Consider the following 20,746-nt stretch of genomic DNA (forward strand, 5'->3'; position numbering starts at 1 on the left):
TCTCCTTTTTTCATGCAGCTAGTCTTTCATCTCCATTTCCATCTTCATCTTTCGCATTTATCCTTTCTAAAGCATCCCTAGCAAGTATTTTTTTTCTTGTGCATCCACTTAGCACCATGAAGTATCCTTATCAGGACCACTGCATGAAGATTGCCGAGAACCAGATTTAAGCATCTCACTTCCCTCCCCCACACGATCTCTTCCATTCTAAGCCTTATGCCTGCACCCGAAAAGTTCATTTCTCCCAGAAAAAAGCAGGGAGAAAAAAGAGGGCTATTGCTGGCCGACGGGTTACACATTAATCCTGGAAATTTAGTCTATGCTTTTATTTTCTTTCTGCGGGTGTAAAAAGCCTTAGGAGGAAGAAAGAGTACTACTTTAACTAGACGACCGTGTAACATCAACTCCACAGGCGCCGCTTTTGTATTTTTTTTCTTTTCTTTTTTTCACTTGTTTCTTTTTATTTCTTTTATTTTCCCAAATTTTTCTCTGTTTTTTTTCTCAAGAGTTTCGCTTGCCCTTCGTCTTTTGCCTTTCTTCATCTTTTCATACATTTGCTGTTTTAGTCCATTTCCGAGTTGGCTCTTTTTTTTCCTCGTTTTTTGTTTTCTTACCCTCCTGTTCTTGTTTTCCGACTTGCGATATTTGGAGGAACTTTGTCTTTGCCATCTGTTTTAGGCAAACTGTTATCTAGGGGGGCTTTATTTTTCTTTATCTTTCTTTTTACATTTAGTTTTAATGCTGACCAGTTTCCGTTTAAACGTTGTGCATAAATGTGGCTTTCGACCTGTCTATCAACTTGATGATTCACAGCGGGATTCAGCTACAAATAAGACTAAACCTTTTGTCTCATTAGGATTTACTTTCCGTAATGAGTGCTCTAGGTATCCCGACTTTCCTTAAGACATCTTCAAAAATACTGGGGTCCTTTCTCAATGCAACCCATTCAGCTTCGTTCTTGACTAGAGCCGTACCGGCCAAAATAGTGCCATTTAGCTGTATCTTCCCAGCGCCATTTTCAACCCCGATTCTAGCGCCTTCCGAGATCCGGGGACACAACGCCATTGTCTTTCCTGTCAGGGAGAAGTTGTAACTAATCAATGCCTTGCCTGTACTCGGGACCTCTGTCTCAGCGCCCAATACAGCTTTGCATGCCTGGGCATAGAGCCCCAGGTATGTGTCAAACAGCTCATTTTTAGTTGGGTTATCGGAAATAGGCTTTGTAAAGAGGTGGATAGGTATATCCTGGGATGCGGTAGGCTGCTGTACTGAATCAATCAGTGGCGACCACGGTGTTGACGCGGACAAGCCGTCGTAAAGACTCGACATGGGAACCAGCTGTAAATGGCGATGCGGCTGCGATGCGCCCGAGTGAGGACCGCCATTGTAAAATACAAATAAGCCAGTTCGTTGGAGTCCATGCTCCTCGCCGTCTACGACACCACCGTCTGGCCCAGACTGGTTGCCGCCCTGTCGGCCGCGATAGGCCTGCACACACGCGTACGCTGCCTCAATGTCTTCTGCTTCCAACACGTCCTCCTGACTACGCCATGCCGTGGTTGCAAGGATGAAATGCTCGGGAGCAATGGCGAACTTGTTTAGCACGAGGAAATGCGCGGGCGAAATATCGACAATTCGCAGCGCAGGTGGAGGTGTGGCAAATGGATCAAACGGGACACTACCCGGTGCACGTACTGGATTCTTGGGCTTCTGTGCTAGCGATGGCGCATAGCGTATTTGGAACTACACGGCTAGAGGTTAGTTCATAGAGAGGGGAGAAGAGGAGGGAGGGAGAGCTGGAGCTGGAGACAGACTGGACCATAGGCGGTAGCAAGAATGGTGACTTGGGTGGGGAAGAAATAAAGGTCTTTAGTGGCACGCGCATTAGAAAATGCAGTGGTCACAAGGTCAGGGAGATTGGGGGGTGCTTTGAGAAGAGAAGACATAGCGACGGTGGGCTGTGGGTAGACAAAGAAGGGTATTGATGTACAAGACAGGGTTCGACGGTATGTATAAAGGATGGATTTTAAATGGGAGTGGGGTTAAGAGGTGGATCCCCTCTAAGAAGCATTGACCCAGTCCGGCGCGCTTATCGATAGCTAGAAATGCCCCCCCACGCTTCCACGCAACTTGGGTCTTGCCTTGGTCTCTAGAGTGAGATATACGAATGATTTTATTAGGCACATATTAGTATAGGGACTAGAAATATATAACAGGTGAATTGAATTGTGTATTGCTAGCTTTTTATTTATTTATAATATAGATTAATTACCCAACTGTCCTTCCCCTTATTACATCTTTTCAGACCTCTAATACATGGCCATTACTTATTCAGCTTTAACTTCTCCTGTCTGCGTTATATTAGTCTAGCCCGGGCACTCCCAAAACAGCCCGGACAGTGGGTATGAGTCGCGGCACAATATATACAAGGTATAGTGACGCAGTAGCAGCGAGAAGGCCCGTAAGCTGTATTCCAATGTTAGCGAGAACTCTTGATTGGCAACATCGTGTACAAATGAGAGGTTGGTGTCGACTTACCTTCTCAAACCACGTATGGAAGAAAATCGCCGTCATCAGTAGCATCCACAGCTTCAGGGCCACAACGCCCAAGATAAAAACGCCGGTAAACCCGACGCCCCTAACTCGGCCCCGGCCTGGGCCATATGCTACCACCGATCCATCACCATGGATCAGTGCTCTGTTCCCACGTGGCCACATGACCCAGCAAATCTCCTGTAGCAGCATACCTGAGCCCAAGACTAATAGAAACACGTGTCCTGAAATATCATGGCCACCGTACCAACGCCCACCCACGCGCTTGCACGTTGTAGCCGTATATGCCAGAATATTGAGCGCTTCGGCGTCCGCACCAGCCTTTTGCAGCGCCTCGGCTGCCAGCAGTGTACCCGCTGGCCCAAATGCCTCGGCCGGGTAACACATGCCGCCGCTCCAGCGGAACGAGCGGTCGAATATGGGTGGCCCAAAAAACCACTGCGTAGTTGCTGCCCACGCCAGAGTCACGGCAGCGTAACGCACTAGAACACGCGCTCGGCGATAGACTGCCGACTCTGCAGCGGAATCTTTGGCTGCCATGAGTGACGTGTCGCTTGTTGTCGGACCCAGGGCCGGGTTCAACAAGGCAAAAGAGCCAATGGCAGCCGTCACCCACGCCCAGCCGACCTTGACAAAATATCGGTTAAACACGTTGTGCTTCGACGCGAAGTATGACGGGAGCAATTCGGGATCTTGCACATGGCCCTGGGTTACAGGGTCATAGGTGCTAGCGCTCACCGTTGGTGAGAGTATCGAGTAAGCTCCGCCAAAGAGCAGGAGCGCAGGAAAAATAGCATATACGGCTAGCTCGCGCTGCGTCGGGATGTACGGCGTCATAGATGCAGGGCGATGGGGAACTAGAGTCTTTGTGGTCGTCGTTGCTGTGCCAGAAGGTTGGATCTGAGCAAGCGAAGAGGGCGAGGATGTATGACCACGACTGCGGGCACGGGCGGCAGAGCAGTCGGTGCTATCCATTTTGTGGTGGCGATTCGGTAGGTTCGAGACAGATAAGTCGCTTGCGGGATCACCTAGCGATGAGGGTAGCTTTGCACAGCAACTGCAATCTACTATAAAAAGCAGGGAGTTATGTGTTGAGTGTGGCCTATAGTAAAAGGATGATGAAATCAGAGAACAATCAACAAAGTTCAAGGCATAAAATATACATAGTCCTAGAATCCGAGAATTCAACACAAAAGAAACAAGCTTCAATTCGCCGCAGACGTCATTTGATCTTCGCGTATGTGGCGTAATTCAGCCACATTTATAGAATTCTGAAAACATTATGTGGCGCACAGAGAACTGCCTTAAGCCTCACATAACACAAGCGCTTTTCACAAGTTATACCAAAGGAGACATGAGAAATCAAAGTGAATGACAGTATGACTGACAGCATGTTAAATATGTAGTCAAAAGTGAATAAAAAAAGCAACCAGAGAAATAACACCAAACGCAAATCATCAGTAAAAAAAGCAAGAGCAACAGCCGTAATCAACTCGACATCATGGCAATCCGGCTACCAGAAATGAAGTTATCCCGATTCCTCCCACAATACCCTGTATGAGAGGGAAAAAAAAAGAAAAAAGTAAAAGAAGCAGTTCAAAAATACTAGGCCATATTCCCAGCCAAAGTACGATGGACAGAAGAAGAAAAGGTGATAGTAAGGAAATAAGTGAAAAAAGAGCAACACAACACAAAGAGCGACGGTGAATGTAACGTCACACCCCCCGTAAATGTCAGCTCATGGGCCCTACTCGCTCAGTAGTTCCCTGAAGGAGAATCAGAGGTTGAGAACAAAGCGACGGTTGATCCGTACACGTTGGTGTTGTCCTTTTGCAGGGCAGCCACCTCACCGTTAACAAGAACCATGTTTATGGCGGCCTTGGTGGCCAAACCATACATGGACACTGAACTGTTATCCATGTGGACCATGTCGCGCTGGCAATCCTCGGTCTTGAGGCACTTTTGCGAGTAGTTATCAAAGAAACTGTACATGCCAGCGCCATAGATCAGAATATCCGAAGAGTCAACAGCACGCAGGCCAATGGTGCGAGTGCAAAGTTTATCGCCCTGGCAGATCGTCTCAAAGTCGGGGTCCTTGTAGTCTGTGTTGACCGAAAAGGGTTCCATTGAAGAAGGATTACCCTGGAAGTAAGCGGTCTCCGTCTGAATTAGGCCCATAAAGACGTTCTTTGCATTGGAAAGCTGGTAGTTGTATACAACGTTGTGCTCCGAGCTGGTACCCCACAGCCAAGCACCCTTGGTAGACTCAATCAAGATTCCCCGTCCGTTGTAAATGTTAATCTGGGAGTGATCTGTGAGGTCAAGCTCATGGTCAGCGACCCAGAACCAGGTATTCTCAAAGTACGCCGAAGCAGTCTTGGTCAGGTGAAACAATAAAAAGGCTCCAATGCATTCGGGGTTAGCACTAGTCTCGACCGAGGGAGTCTTCTTGCAGGTATCAGACTGCAACTGAGTACCAGCCGAGCCGCCAATACGGAAGTGGGTATCCCACAGACCCGACTTTGACACAGTCTCGCTCTCCAAGTTCCACTCCATCATGATAGCGCCAGGCTGAGCACCCGCAGTTTCAAACATCAGCTCGGTGATTTCGACGTTGCCAATATCGCCAGGCTTTCCGACACGGAAAACAGGCTTAGGGCTAGTTTGGTCTTGAAAGGTCTTGTCACCACCAGCCATGATCAAAGGCCAAGCCTCGCCCGTAATCTTGATGTTTTTAGGGACCTCAATGGTGTCAGTGATAAGGTAAGCACCGTGGTCAAAGTAGACAATCTGATCCTCTGTAGTTTCATCGAGAATCTTTTGGATAATAGCAGTGTCATCGGTAACGCCATCACCCTTAGCACCCTTGTCTTTGACACTGACAAAGGCCGAAACATCGACTTCCTGGTACTGGGGCTTTGAGCGAGTAACAAAACGGCCGTTGGAGTCAAGCAGGACGTCTGGCTTTTTAGGGACTTTCTGAGCACCTTGAACAGCAGACCCGGAGGAGCCCGCGTAGGCACGACCTTGAACGAAACTATCGATCTTTTGGTTGCCTTCAAGGATGACCTCCTTAGATTCGGGGTTGAGGATGGCCGTGGGGACGTTTTCAGACATGTCAACATTGTCGAGGATCAAGCTGCCGTTGGTGAATGTGTTGCTGGTGCTGTAAGTACTATGAATTCCAACTGGAGTGTTGGAAATTTTGCTATCGACAAAGAGGATTGAGCCAGTGGCAGTAGTAGCACCCATGTCAATACCGACTCCGCAGTTGTCAATTGTAACACCATGAAAAGTCCAAGCCCAGTTCCAGTTCATGTAGACAGCGGTCCTGCAGTTGTTGAAGGTCAAATTGCGGGTAGTGAATTGCTGGTTGCCAAGGAAAGCTCCGTAGTTGCCACCGTTGAAAGTAAGGTCAGTCATGAAGCCTCCAGAACCATTGTCCATGAAGATGCCTTGCTGCTTGTTCTCCTCGCCACCGTCAGTGCGCATGTTGAATTCAATATTTTGCAGAGAAGTGGCCTGAGCAACCTGCCAGTGGATACCGGCACCGGTAGAGAAAGGCATGTCAGTCAGGTCAATAACAAAGTTGCGGACTTGGCGAAAGAAGTTGTTCTGGTTGGTGAACCAGTTGTTGCCATTATTGTCATAAGGGTCAGCATCCATGACAGCCATGCCGGTAAAGTCAGAGGTAGCTTTGATAACGGGCAGAGAAACGGCATCTCCAACCATGTGAGAATAGTAGTACAAGACGATAGGCGCGCTAACACGGTAGGTTCCGGGGGGAAGTAGATGATGGCGGGGGTCACAGTACTTGAGTCGCACTTCAGTCCACAACGGTTGCCAGAGGAAATGGCCTCATTGATGGCGGCAGTGTCATCAGCCGAGCCGTCACCCTTGGCACCAAAGTCTTTGACATTGCGGAAGATGGAATAGCCGTCAGCGTTCTCAGTAGAGTAAGCAACAGTACCCTGGCGCTTGATTTTGGCAAACCACCAGTTAGAAGCACCAGTGTCGGTGCCGTTGTTGTAGATTACAGGAACCGCTGAAGGGGCAGAAACATAAGACGACGCAGTAGAAGCGGGTATAGCAGTAGCAGTATTGGAAAACAAGCTGAGGGCCGTGATGGCCGTCAGCAAGAAAGCAGAAACCATGGTTGTCGTGAGGCAGATATTATGTGACAAGTGTATGAGTTTCCCTAAGGTCTTGATAAAAAAGGGAAAGAGGAAAAGTTAGCACTGAAGAAACGGGGGAAAAACAACTCTGGTTATCACAGCGAATGGGTCGTCTTCTTATATGAAGCGCCAGGCAGAGTGTGTACAAACAAACAAGCGAATGGCATTCCAGTGAGATGGGAAAACACGCTCAAGCAAACATGAAAAGCCGGGTATATTAGAACGGCCTGCCAAAGGAAGGGATGAAGACAAGGCAGAACAGGCTATGAAGGTCGGGAGGATCAGGATAGGGAGGGATAGGGAGTGTGTGTTTACCTTTCAGCAGTGGGAAGCGAGATGAGATACAGGGTAAATAGAAGCCCAATGTACAGATGAAAAGAACGCCGTTAAAAGAACGAATGAAATGGGAAGATATGAAGATATGAAGGAATGATGAGCTATCAATGTTCGATGCTCGGGGGGCCTCTAGAGGTAACGAATGAGCGAGGCGTGAAGGGGAAGAGGCAGAAGGAATAGAAAAGGAAGAAGCAGCAGGCAGGTAGAGATTATATAGAACTAGATGGAGGGCAAGAGCAAACGAAGAAATGAAGAGATAGAGCAACTGCACAGCAGAACTTGCCAGCCCATATAGGCAGGGAGGAAAGAAAGAGCGAGAAATTGGTGGAAATGAGCACCCGTATAGACAATGACGGGGTGTTTTTGGAAAGAGCGATCGATGATGGGGGCCAAAAAGAGAAGGTACGTGCAAGAATCAACAGGTGTGTAGATATTATATACTCAGGCAAGTATAAGAATATGTACAACGTGAAGAACACAAGCAGAAGCCAACTACCCCTCCAGCCCCCAAGAGGGAAATCCTCACAAGAGAAAAAGGGTGCGGTGCAGGTACAAGCAGGCAGGCGCTAGTCAAACGTGGTACAGGCTATGTATGAGCCTGAGAAGGTAAACCAAGGTGAGCCAATCATTGATGAGGTCTAGTCAACCACCCATGTTACCCTAATGGTACAAGCAGGCTAAATATTGAATGGTTCACATGCCAGCTACAAAAAAAAAGCAGACTCCAACGGCGCTAAGAGCAGGGAACGGCATGGTCAAGTTGTGTACATGCTAGCACGCTGTATCGTATGTAGCCTGTGTCAAAACAAGCAAATGGCCTTGAACGAATGGATTAAGCCAAGCTTCCCAGTCCATCCTTTTCTCCTTCCTTTTCCTTCACTTGGCGCAGTTGTCACGTCGATAAACGCCGAGAATGCCAGTGCCTTGACACCATCCAAATTCAGCTAGGACAGCAGCTGGCGCTTGTCCGCAGCATGGTATTAATATTCTGCAAGTGCTATCCCTCGCATTCATTTGCTGCTTTTTCGTGTGCGGGTAGCGACAAGCCCTTTTGTAGAGGTCTCGGCTGTGGATTCCGGGCTCATTCCCAAAAGCATATGCTGCCAATGAATGCCTTTCCAGACACCAAATTATCGGAGGGAGTCCAAAAGTTGGTAGGTTATGAGACAGTTGACTGAGAAGCACAAGTAGTAGCGGGCGCCTTCCTATGGATTCAACATGAAACGAGCTGTCGTAGAGTAAGGCAGAGTTGTTATGGACGAAAGCTACCACAGGTTCTTTAGAGTTTTGGAACGCCTGTGTCCCCTGGACCCCTTAGATCCCTTGATCTATATTTGATCCCCTTGCTCTTGAACCCTGGATCTCTGATCCTACAAAGGCAATTGGCTTTCTACCAGTTTCAAAACATCTCGACTTGATGACTAGCTTTGCCGAGAGTACCATTGTAGATGCAACGCGTATAAGCATCACAGAGACACTGCGTTGGATGTCGCATCAATATGCAATGTTTCCTTCATAATGCTATCCTGAGGCAGGGTACGCTGCATATAACACGCGGGCTTCCTCTTTGGGACTTAATACCGAATTTTGCTGTTCCTTTTCAGGTTTCATCCAGCAAACCAGACGCACACCTTGTAGAGACACTGCTAGCTGTATACTGGCATATTCTCTATTGCTAGGCTTTCGCTTTGCCCTGTTTCGTATTCTGCTTTGTGCTTGTCCGCGGGAGACGTACCTCATTGTTGGTCGTTTCAAAGATGAAGGTGTCACCCTGAATAACTGGGCATTGACAATAATAATCCTGCATACCCTATATCGTCCTCCAATAGATCCTCTTACACTGCTTGTCGGCGTCCCTGGTCTCAGATATTGGCTCTTTTCACAACGTGTCGATTTTCTTTCTGTGCCTGAAGATCTTTGCGTGAAGATGAGCAATCCGCTGTCGGGGGAGAGAAGATTCTCCTACATGCAAGAGCAATCCGTTCTTGAAAGACTGTCATTAGAGTAAAATCAAACGTCATAGCTTCGCTCTTTTTTACGCTCATTTCAACAGCTAGGGCTTGAAAGGTGAGCCTAATTCCTGTTTTAGGTAGCGGCAGCTTACTGTCGGAGACTTTTCTGCTGTCAGGATCCCCCTTCAATTTTCTGTGGTCTGTGTTGTGTCGTGGGTAACTTATATGTAACTCAACCTCCAGCGGCTTTTTCTTTCGCGTTTTAGCGCCTTTCTAATGCTGGAAAGGCCCACCGCTGTGTTTATAACGTTTGTCAAACCCTGAATCGTGACATGTGCCGTTCGGTCATTGGGACACGACACTAGATACGCAAGCACTAGAGCAATATATCTTCGACGAGTGGCTGCCTGCCTAGGACATGTGACACACTATGCGACAGTGAGCTAAGATAAAAAAACCTCTCTTCAATGACGTCTTGTACTGAGCGGCCAGTTCTCCTATCACCGCAATCTTTCGCCCATACGCTAGTCTGAATTCTAGGAAAATATAAGACTTTGTACCAAGCCAGAAATCATCTTCGCTTCCCAGTATAATTTCTAGTTTTAAGTAAGGGCTAGCCTAGCCGCCCTCTCGGCTGTATTGATCCGACCTACGGACAGCTTGGCGTCTACCAGGGAATTCTGGTGTATGACGGGAAAGGAGAGATACATTCGTACATCTTACTGGGCCGCTCCTCGGCCTTGGCTGTCTTGGACTACTACAAACATTCCGTATGCTACGCTATCCAGCCGCTGGCGACTGTCGGGTTTTAAGACTTGTCAGACATAGACCCTGAATACACCCATGATACAGTGCTTGCCCGCCTACCACAACACACAGTCGGAGTCATGTCTCTCCATATCCTCCCTGTTTTTCCTCCTTCTAGTGTTTTCTATGGCTAACTGCCGGAATCTATTAGGCTACCCACAGGCTTATGCAACGTGTGTGGCGTGTGCAGCATCATAGTAGTAGTACCCAATCAGCAATCAAGGCAAACTTTGAAGCGGAAAGGGCAAAGACTGACACATGCATGGATAGCCACTAGAAATGTTTGCTTATAGTTTCATCTAAAATAGTTTGTGACGGAATTCCTTGATATTTAAAATTTCCAAGTACCCGTACTCCCAATCAGCTGGTGAAAAAAGGATCACCCAACAACACGCACTACACGGGAATTGGCGTTCTTAGCCGTGCTTAAAAAGACGTCAGATTTTGGAACGAGAAAATTAAAGGAGCAAAAATAGCGGGTCTTGCCGTGGATCGAACACGGGACCTCTCGCAAGCGATGCTGTAGGGTTAACCCTAAGCGAGAATCATACCACTAGACCACAAGACCAATTGCACGACTACGACGGCGTTTAGGCAGCATTATAAGGCAAACATCTCAGCGGCGAAAATGCCTTTTTTTTTTCCCTTTTTTTCTTGTTTTTGTTTGGGAAATAAGGAGGTAGACGTTAATGCGAATGCGTCGTTCGATATTGGTGATTCTTGTAGACGTTGAATAAATTCAAGTTTACGGCCAAAATACGCGTGGTGACAAGTGGCATGAGTGATGGAAACATACTGCTTGTAGTGCCAGAAGAGGAATGCCACATTGATAGGACATGCAAGGCTCTGTCAAGGCCATGGAGCCAAGTGTTTGCGGACATGATTCTCAAAAATGCAGCGGAACCTCGGGCTCATAAATAACGGCTAGAGTCTACGCTAAGCCATACAAGCCTAACTCTCAAGCCCCGTAGAGAGGCAGACCACTACCACAACTGACTATAGGGGAGCGCTTGCAGTACTCTGAATATGATAGGACGATGCAGCTAATCTCGAAGAGGGAGAGTTTACACCATCACCGCTTACTAAAAACACTAGGTAGCGCCATACAACTGACAGAGAGTGTTTCTGGCCCTAAAGAATCGCAGGCGACGCTCGAAATATAGACACCTGCCTTGGAGACAATCAAGAATGACATCAGCCAGCTGCTCCTGTCTGGAAAACGGGATTGTTTTGTTGAGACATGGCAACAACTAGAAGCGCTAGCTGATGCAATGTAGTACAATGAAATGTAAAAATAGGAGATGATGAGGTTCAAGACGTAATCAGGTTAGCTCAATGCAGTTCACGATGAAAATGAGGTGCAGCATTCCAGAGGCTTCCTCTCATTTGTGTGGACTTGCAATTAATTAGCATAAAATTAGAAAGAGCTATGTAACGAGCAGCATTTGTAGCAGGGCTTAGCTTGCAAGACTATTGTTGCTTGAAATTTTGAGCTACATATGCCATTGGAATGAGGCTTATGCGCTTTACGCGTGTCTGTCTGTATAATATTGGCTCCCAAGTTTCTGGCGTGGGCATCTTCAACTTTCCACTGTATTGTTGAATAGGTCAATAATTTCTTTCTACGCAATCTGAGTCATTTCTCGGGTATCATTTGGATGCACACTTGTTGACATGATGGTGTGTGTGGACCCAATATCATAGACATGTCCATGTGACACAAGTAATCTTCAAGTCCAAAGTCAAGATGGCACATAGAAATGTATTAAAATCTAATACAAGATAACAAGATTGCAGATGTGGCCATGACTATAAAGAAGAAGCATACCAACTAGCACTTTGTTAAGGCTATGTTGAAAAATAAAGTGAAGAAAGACAAACAGAAACAAAGAAAACTAAGCCACGCCAACTGCTATAAAAGATGAAAATCGAAGTCTACCTAAAAGCCCCTTTCTCCAGAAATACAATTAACAAAAACATAGTCTCTCCTCGTATGCTTCTAGAGAAACAAAAAAAGGAAATAAAAACCCAGAGAAATTGACAAACATATCGCGACGCTGAACCCAAGAAGACAAAAGAAAAGTATGCTGACGATTCCACCTGGAACCCGCCCTGTAAGTAAGATAAGCGAACACAAAGGAAAAAAAAAGGGGGAATAGAGTAAAGAAAAGAAAATGAAATGAAATGAAGGATAAAAGGCCGGCTTTGAGTGAAGGCAACGAATGAAGAAACAAAAGGATGCTCCGAAAAGGAAAAAGATGTCCAAGTAATAAGAAATAATGTGAATACGGTGTACCCATCAGTTACACCGGCCACGGTTTGAGCGGGATGCTATTTAGCAGCTCGATGTTGGGCACATTGTATCCAAAGTCCATGATCAGAATCTTTTTGTCTTGGCTTGTGGTAATCAACCGACGATAATCGCTGCGCGTGCTGAGAACCCAGCTTTCATGCATGCCCTCAAAAACAAATAGTTGCTTGCCTGTCGCCACATCAAAGACACGGACATCGGCATCATACGAGCCACTAATCAGACGGCCCGAGACGCTGTCGAGGTGCAGGCTGCGCACCAGCGATGTGTGGCCAGGGAACTCGTGCAGACAGGCACCCGTATTGGCGTCCCAAACGCGGATGATTTTGTCGTTGCCAGCCGATGCTACGAAACGTCCATCCTCGGAGAATTGTGAGCAAGCGAGGCCCTTGGTGTGGCCCTTGAACTCGCGCACGCAGCGGCCCTCCTGAATGTTCCAGAGCTTGACACGAAAGTCACCCGAGCACGAGACAATGCTGTTGCCACGCATTTGCACAGCATTGACGGGTCCAGTGTGACCATGGAGGCGATGAAGCAGGCTGCCGGTCTTTCGATCGAGTACACAAATAGTCGTGTCTTTGCTGCAAGTGACAATGTGCTTGTCGTCGAAGGTCAGGTCGAGGACGGCCGATGAATGGTGCTGAAGTCGCATAATCGGCTGGTAGTTGTTCTTTGCGTCATGCACGATGCAATGTGAGTCGGAGGAGCCTGTTATGAGCACATCATCGTCGTACTGGAGACATAGGATCGAGGCATCGTGGTAGATGGGGTACGAGACAAGGTTGGGCATGGAGCTTTGAATCACACTCTTATCATAAATGTCGTTCACAAAGTGAGCAACCTCGCCATCCTCATTAAAGTGGACGCCAGGGCCACTAAGGACGGCGGGTGGGCCAATGACCATTATACACTTGTATGTGCGAATATCCCAAACCCGAATGGTGCGGTCCCGGGATCCAGTGATGATTTTGTCTCTGCAAGGGGTTCATTAGCATGCACTGAATGGCTATGATGGCTGGTGCATGAAGCAAGGGAAAAGAAGAAGGGATAACTTACTCGTCGGATTGAAGGCAATAAATGCTGTCGGAATGGCCGTTGAGAACGACGGTCGAGTTGGGGGCCCCGGCCTTCCAGTTAGCGTCTAGCTGAGCTCTGGCCTTTGCAATCTTCTCCCAGTCAGTGTTGGGTGAGATGTACGGAATTCCACGGCTGGTTCCAGGCTGAACAGGTCCGGTGCTAGCAAATGTCTTGGAGGCATTGCGCATAAATGTCTCTCTCCAAACATGCCTATTTTGCGTGGCAATACGCCAAGTGCGTGATACTGCAGAAGTAATGTCAAGATCTTCAACCTCAAGAAGGCCCAGAATCTCTAGCACGAGCTCTACTGGCAGTTCGGCAATGAAATCGACTTTAGCGGGAGGATGGCACTCGATGGACCCATCATCATCGACATCGCTTTCGCCGGCTGCCATGATTCCAATCCCACTCTCGCGGTCATAGTCAAAGATGGTGAGACCTTGGCCAGAGCTATAGCTGGTGTTGAAGCGGTTGATGAACTTGTTGTAGGGGCGTTGTGGTGGCGAAACAGAGGCGATGGGGTCCTCACCCCGGGCAAGACACTCGTTTTGCATGGCAACTGAAGCCTTTGCTGCTGCCCCAGTCTTGCGGGGAATGATGGGGGGCTCGCTCCGCGTGCCAGGAACAGGGAGTGTGGGTGAGGGGAGAGGATCGTCGTGGATGTGCTCCATGAGAGGCCGCGAGTGGCGGAAGCTGGCAGCCTGTCGTAGACGATGCCATGTTGAGCCGGAAGAAGAGGTGTTTGGGCGTATGGGTAGTCGCGCGGGTTCCGTAGTTGGATTTGACGGGGCAGGGGCCTCCAAGAAGCTGTTGAAGCCCATGAAGCCTCGGAAGGAGATGGAGGCTCGGTGGAAGGCAGCACGGATGGATGAGGGGTTGTTGTCGATGTGGCTCTCAGTCTGGCGGCGGGCTTTGGGAGAAGATGGTGCAGTTGTGTACTGATTGACATCAGTAGTGGTAGAGGAAGAAGCAGCATCGGACTGTCTGTGCGGGCGAATGGGAGTATTGGTGTCTGCAGCAGCGCCGCTGGCGATGCTAGGCTGGGTGGTCATATTGTTGGCGGTGGCAGTAGTAGTAGCGGCATCGTTTTTGGAGTTGCTGGCCGAGGATTTGTGCGAAAAGACAAAAGAACGCGAACGGAGGCGCTGTGGAAGAGAAAAACTCATGCTACGAGAGGGGCGGCTTGTCATGGAAACTGGCGGGTGGCTTGGGGGTGGAGGCTTATTATGGCCCTGGGTGAACATGGTCAGTGGGCGCGGACGTGAGCGACTGCGGCCTGTTCTGGAAGACATAGCGGGTGCAGTGGCACCTGCACTGGCGGTTTTTTCAGAGGACAGGGGATTTGCAAAGGCCTCAGAGCTATTGTTGGCGGTTGTGGAGGCGGACGAGGAAGAGGAGAAAGTGGCACTGGCGCTGGTGGTGCCACCAGGACTGGCTATGTCTGGGGCAGCGAATGGGACTGGCGCTGTTGATTTCGCGTGAGAAGAATTAAAAGGAGCCATCGCGACGACGATGCAGCAATGCAAATGCAGGGCAGGCGAAATAAGCCGACTTTGAGGTGTTGTGGGAAAAAAGGCGCAGCACCAAAATGAAGCGAGTAGTTCGCTATAGTTAAAAGAGGGAGGAGCAAAGCCAAGGCAAACGAGCGGCGAAAGGCAGAGAGGTTGAGGCGAGGCACAGAGGAGAGGGAGAGGAAGAAAAGAGCGAAGGGAAGAGGGTATATTATAACGGGTGCGCTATAATTGTAGAAAAGAAGAAAAAAGGAATAAAAAAAAAAAAGAAAAAAAAAAAAACGAAGAGAAGAGGAACAAATAGCAAGATGGAATTGGCAGCCACGAGGGGGAAGAACGAAAGAGAGACAGAACAAGAAAGAAAATCGCGAAGACCCAAGGAAAAAGGAAGAAACAGGAAATCCGGGGGGCAAGCAAGCAAGTGCAAGGCTATTGAATCTTCCCTGGTCGCGACCCTGAGGCAAGAGAGCGAAAACGTTGAAGCCGTGGATAGTCTAAGTCTAGGGTGAGGCTAGCGGGCTCTAGGCTAGGATTTAGCGGCTACAGTGGGGGAAACGAACCGAAACCAGACAAGAGAACGAGCGTGACGGGTCGAAAGAGAAGACAGGAAAATTCGAGCGAGCCAGACGACGAAAAAAGAAGCAAGAGAAGACAAGAGAAGAGAAGACAAGACAAGACAAGACAAGACAAGATGGAGGATGCCTCAAGCCAATTTGCCAACCATTCAATAATTAATTAGTTATGCAAATTGTGCTCAACACAAGCCTATCTATTTGCTGGCCGCTGGCCGCTGGTTAGACACAGACCATATAAAACTTAGGGGGCGCCTTTAAACAATCTTTGCAGATCTCGATCAACAAAATGCAAGACACAGGCCAGGGTGTGTGGAAGCAACGAGAAGAAAGGAAGACGAAGACGAGCAACCAGTGGCGGAGGCCAAGGGCAAGGCGGAAGAAGAGGAAAGGGGGTTTTCGCTCCCTGTCATCAGGGAGCCATGGAAAGAAATCTGGAGCAAAAGACGGAAGAAGCATTATGGAATGGCCATCCACGTTATCATAGGGCCCTCGCGCCTCCAACAGTAAGCCAGAAGGGGAAAGGCACCTCTTGCAAGCCCGCCTTAGTGACCAACCAACCAATCCTTAGGGCCGCACTTGAGCTGTTTCAACGAGCGCCCTGTCCGTACGTCTGATGGCTTGCAAGAGCTAGAGAGGAAAAAGTATAGTCGAGAACGGTGACGACCGTGGCGTTTACCTTGTCTAAACCCTAAATAAGATCCACTAGCCTTGCGGGTGGCTACAGATAGGCAACGGAGGGAGGTGGTCGTCGGCTGGCAGCGAGGATAGGGCGGATTGCATTTTTTTTTTTTGCTGTGTGTGTAACGCGGGAGCGCCGGAGACACCACCTACAAGACAGAGGCATGTCCAAGCCTGTCCACTGAAGCAGGCAAACATCCAAGCGAGCAAATGGCTTGCATGATGGGATTTGCATGTTTTCTCTTTTTCTTTCTTGCAGCGCACCCCATTTTGACAAGAAAGAGAAACCCTGAGCCCCTGAGGGAGGGGGGTGTTCGTCTCACTGGCCACAAGCTTATCTATAGTGATGGGTTGATATAGACAGAATGCCTAGCAATACAATACACAAAACTGCGCAGTGCAGCCCTCGGGTTAGTGGTGGCACTGCCGTGAAGTGCCCGCTTCTGGTTTACGCCGGGTGTGATGGGTAACTCTAGCCTCCCTCTCGTCCTAATTGCTTCCATGTGGCAAAACGCACGCACAAAATGACGAAAGAAACAGCAGCAAAAGGGGGGCCATGCAAGTGTGGCTTTGTGGCACTGTGGCGTTCGGAATGTATGGTTTGATGGGCTGCAGTTTTTAAACGTGCGCTAAAACAATTCGTATAATTGACAGCACGGATCACTGCCGACAAACCACGGGCTACTTTGTGTTTGAGGCGTTCAACGAAGCGAGACTGGCTGTGGTTGGTGTATTTGGAGCAGGCTTTTTCAAGGAGAAACTGGTGATAGCTTGCTTAGCTTAATATGCAACAGCATCCAGGTACACATAACAACTACAACAAAAGCCGGAGAAGACGCCTATATCTGGGCGGCACTTTGTCACGCTAGCTATTTGGTAAGCTTACAGCGCTCGTGCTCTGCCAAAGCGTCACTTGCGGACGCTCCTCAAACAACTATGGCCCTAAAACACTACAGAGCCAATTGGGCTGGCTGCATCCTATCCCATGCTAACATGCGTCAGCAGCCCTTTCCTTCACCCGACCAAGTTGTGATGTTATTAAGCGCGGAGCAAGTGCTTAGCAGCGCAGCGGCTTTCTGCAAACAATACATTGGAGCTTGATACTTTTGGCTTTCCTTGCTCTCAAACTAGCATTTGATGGAGTGAGCTCTCCAATTATAGCACTCCCTAGCCACTGATACGCTGACACATGTCTGGAGCGCCATCAAGTAAAGCACAGTGAGCGCTCAAATGCGAGGTTGGTAGGAGTGCCGACAGAAGTATTTGAGTGCGTTGGAGGGACCCATCAGACATGGCGCAGGCATTGATGATGCACGCAGATATGAATTCTGGCAACTGTAGTGTAACGCACTGTATTTAACACTGTGATAATGAGAAGCTCTACTGGCTCTCGCTGCCCGCTCTTGTGATGGGTGTAGTCCCATTCTTGCCATATGCGATGTTATAGTTGTGATTCTTAACTTTGACTAATACTCGCTCAGCCCGTTAGACATATCAGTTACTTGTTTATAACAGGATCATCGTCATGCAACCCCCCTTCCCTTACACTACGACGCACAACCCGTATGTCGCTCCTGACCTCGTAGACTCTAACCGTTTACACCCAGGCCTCTCGTGGAGCACCACGAGGGAAGTTTTTGATCATTTTTGAGAGCTTGCCGTCTTGGGCCCTTGATAATACCTTGCATCTCTTCCCCAGTGTTGTGTCCCTCACACTGTGTCACCACATACCTTGTCTCTTACACAGCTAAAGTCCTGTCCGCTTTTAGGGGGCGTTCGTCACGATCTTGGTCCTACTACGTACCTGGTTAGCCTGTCAAAGCTCTCCTGCAAGGACCACATAGGCTTTCGAGAACTCCGGGATGCCATACGCTGTCTCTCGTTACATATAAGATATTCGGCACAGAGGCAGCTTGAGAAAAGTCTCTAGGAGGGAAAGAAGAAGAGAAACGAGTACAAAGCCCACCACACAGTACCTGTTTGTTTTCAGGGCATATCCAGCGACTATAAATAAGGTAGAGGAAGGGCATCTTGCTACCTATACCATTTACGGAACTATAGAGTTATTTGGTGCTTGATACTCAAGTAGTACATGCTTCACAGCTTCTAGCTCTGGGAAAGATGTAGGCTGCGTCTTCAGAGGAGGAACAATGGTGCCCTATTCAACAAAAAGAAAGACCTTCAAAACTCTTATGGGCGACATACATCAGCGTCTGACATACGAATAGAAAGCTTTCGGCAAATTGAAGTCAGAAAAGAAATAGAGAGGGAGGATTTAGACATTGGAGAGGTCAGTAACCTAAGCCAGGGTTACCAGGATTGCTGACCATTCGCTCAGACGTTAGGGTTAGCATCATACATATAGAGCCTATAGTGATGTGATGGATGTATAAATGTTGAAATCTGCTCTTCAGGCAAGGAATAGATAGAAAGAGAAAAACTTCAATAATCACTTATTTTCCTCCTTCTAGGACATTCAGTACGTCCTCCTAATATCTACTGTTAAGAGCTGCCTAAAAGTAAGTTATGCTGATCTTGAGTAATGTGAGTTTTTGGCCATGTCCATAGACTAATAGACTAATGCTTTCATTAGCAACATATCTGACAACCCCAGGAAGGACGATACTTGATAGAAAGCCCCCATGGAAGCTCCAGCAGCAGGCTGGGAAGCCCCGTTTGAATTTGTTGGGTAGAATTGTGTCTTCCATCTGGAAGGGCGCGATGTTAAATGCTAGAGGAATGAAGCAGCGGATAGAGGATAAGCTATATGCTAGGATTACGACCCTTTGAGCTAACGAAACACACGCACTAGCGCTTCTTCACCCAAAGGACATAGCTTCTATTGTGGAGAGTCTACCCGCAGTTATGTAAAAATATATAAACCACACTCAGCTCTTTATTATAAAGAGTACCTCGTCGGATACATAACTTGAGATGCCGTAAGTAGCTGATAAGAAGCTGAATTAGCTGGCTTGTCGCTGTGGAAGCTCCTCTAAAATGTTTTCATTCGAAGATGGATTTCTCTTAAATAATAGTGTCACTGCAATGGAGGCCAAGGACTGGACCGGTGAGCTCTAGTAAGTGGTTTCTAAGGGGTAAGCTTTTTATAAGCCTGCTGGGAGATTTTTCCCTGGGTTTACCTATTTTCGTAGTGATCTCTCTGAATCAAAGCTTGGCTAATGTAGCATGGGCAAACTTGGGCGGCCGATAGTGCCAAGCTACTAGCTTACTTGTCGGAATCTCCCTTGCAACTCCGTAGCATCTTAACCTTGAAGCTACTGGCACATGAGCCGGATAAGCTTTTAGTCGCAGGTGGAGTGTTATATACAGAAAGCTAGCAATAGACAGCTGGGCATGGAGGTTATTGAGTTCCAGGTAGATATATCACCATATGCTGCTACATCTACATTAGCTGGCCGGTTGCGTTATAGGAGGCGTCAAATTAATAAGGTAACCAAAGAATGTCCACCACTTGCCCGGAATTGTCGTTCAACCTTGATGCCGCAAGTCTTTCCAATACCTAAAAGTTCCTTTGAGGTGCGTTAAGCCTCTGCCACAACGCCATCTTGCCCAAAGCTATGGAAACTACATAGCATAAAAAATGCTCGCACTCCTAGATCAGTCGCAGCAGTTTAGCCTGTCGTGCCTTTCTTTTCCCAGGCCTGAAGTGAAGGGCTACTCTTGCTCAACGACGGGGAAATCACCCAGTGAGCTGAAATCCCCGTCAAAGCCACTATATTCCCCCTTATAATCATAGTAGCTGTCAAAGTTGTCGCCGTTGTTGTTGTTTTGGGTAATATCTTGAAATTCAGGTGGGAATTCGCCGGAGCTCGTACCCAGGGAAATAAACGGCGGAACCTGGCTAGGCATACTGGCATGGGGGTCAGCTTGGGGGTTGTAAGCCTGGTTAGGTATATCATTGTTGCTTTGCACCACTACAATGGCTTGGAGATAGCTTATGATTGAATAAAGCTGCTGTGGGTTATTGCAGAGCACCCCGTGAACCTGGCCGGCAAAATCAGCGCCCAGGCCCGCGAAATGATTTGGTATAGTCCCATGGGCGATGGCATCCTCCAGATTAGTACCGGAAATGCGGAATAACTTTTGAAGCATTCCTTCCAGCGATACCTCCAACCCTCCCTCGGACGACTGTTTGTTTGCCAGCTTCATCGCGAGCTGAATCAACACTTCTACCGACCTCAAGTCCACTGACGTGCAGGCCATGAGAACCTCGTAGATGAATCCGGGTGACAGTCCAATACATAGCTCATTGTTGAGGCTAACAAATGAAGCCCAGAGGAGAGAGAAGACAACTGCAGTTACAGCATAATAAACGAGTAGCAGGATAGGGGGGAATGGAAACTGCATAACACATGGCCAAGTCCAGTTGAAAAGATGCTGGCACAAGTTAGCAAGCTTCTTAGCTGGGTCATCTCCCTTTCGGTGGTCTTTGAGGTTTCTTTTCAAAGTCTTTTCGACCGCGTCTTTTGAGGGGTACGTTTCCTTGAGGACACAAGGAGGGTTGTTTTCCATGTGTTGGTCTCGAAGAAAAACAGACCCAAATGGCTCTTTGCAACGACGACAATGGAAGACATGGGATCTAGCCAAATGTTGTTCAAGGTCGCCGTGGCGAAAGAGGTTGAGCCCTAGGCAATGCCCATATTCATGGTGGTCAAGATGAAAATAAGGGCAAAGTAGCCACGTTTTTGGCTGCGCTTGTGTAGAGCCGTGGTTATCAAGATCTTATGATACAGATTAGCATTTGTCCTAG

General features: G+C 48.1%; 5 protein-coding genes across 5 annotated transcripts; all 5 read right to left on the reverse strand.

The window, feature by feature from the left end:
* Positions 1-852: 852 nt before the first annotated feature.
* On the reverse strand, positions 853-1,946 carry HOO65_060334 (Protein APA1; the record flags this gene model as incomplete). Its single annotated transcript, XM_071003968.1, has 2 exons — positions 853-1,743; positions 1,815-1,946. 2 exons carry the CDS (start codon positions 1,944-1,946, stop codon positions 853-855), a joined length of 1,023 nt encoding a protein of 340 aa, XP_070857684.1.
* Positions 1,947-2,361: 415 nt separating this feature from the next.
* Positions 2,362-3,528, reverse strand: HOO65_060335 (FIT family protein scs3; the record flags this gene model as incomplete). Its single annotated transcript, XM_071003952.1, has 2 exons — positions 2,362-2,466; positions 2,539-3,528. 2 exons carry the CDS (start codon positions 3,526-3,528, stop codon positions 2,362-2,364), a joined length of 1,095 nt encoding a protein of 364 aa, XP_070857685.1.
* Positions 3,529-4,308: 780 nt separating this feature from the next.
* Positions 4,309-6,707, reverse strand: HOO65_060336 (Glucan 1,3-beta-glucosidase; the record flags this gene model as incomplete). The annotated part of the gene is made up of 2 exons (XM_071003713.1): positions 4,309-6,316; positions 6,379-6,707. 2 exons carry the CDS (start codon positions 6,705-6,707, stop codon positions 4,309-4,311), a joined length of 2,337 nt encoding a protein of 778 aa, XP_070857686.1.
* Positions 6,708-12,126: 5,419 nt separating this feature from the next.
* On the reverse strand, positions 12,127-14,713 carry HOO65_060337 (putative WD repeat-containing protein all2124; the record flags this gene model as incomplete). The annotated part of the gene is made up of 2 exons (XM_071003694.1): positions 12,127-13,108; positions 13,191-14,713. The coding sequence occupies 2 exons, from the start codon at positions 14,711-14,713 to the stop codon at positions 12,127-12,129; spliced, it is 2,505 nt and encodes an 834-aa protein (XP_070857687.1).
* A 4,937-nt stretch (positions 14,714-19,650) lies between these two features.
* On the reverse strand, positions 19,651-20,508 carry HOO65_060338 (uncharacterized protein; the record flags this gene model as incomplete). Its single annotated transcript, XM_071001111.1, has 1 exon — positions 19,651-20,508. One exon carries the CDS (start codon positions 20,506-20,508, stop codon positions 19,651-19,653), a length of 858 nt encoding a protein of 285 aa, XP_070857688.1.
* Between the last annotated feature and the right edge of the window lie 238 nt (positions 20,509-20,746).

Source organism: Ceratocystis lukuohia (genome assembly GCF_044167205.1).
Source record: "Ceratocystis lukuohia strain C4212 chromosome Unknown Supercontig6_pilon, whole genome shotgun sequence".
Classification (NCBI taxonomy): Eukaryota; Fungi; Ascomycota; class Sordariomycetes; order Microascales; family Ceratocystidaceae; genus Ceratocystis; species Ceratocystis lukuohia.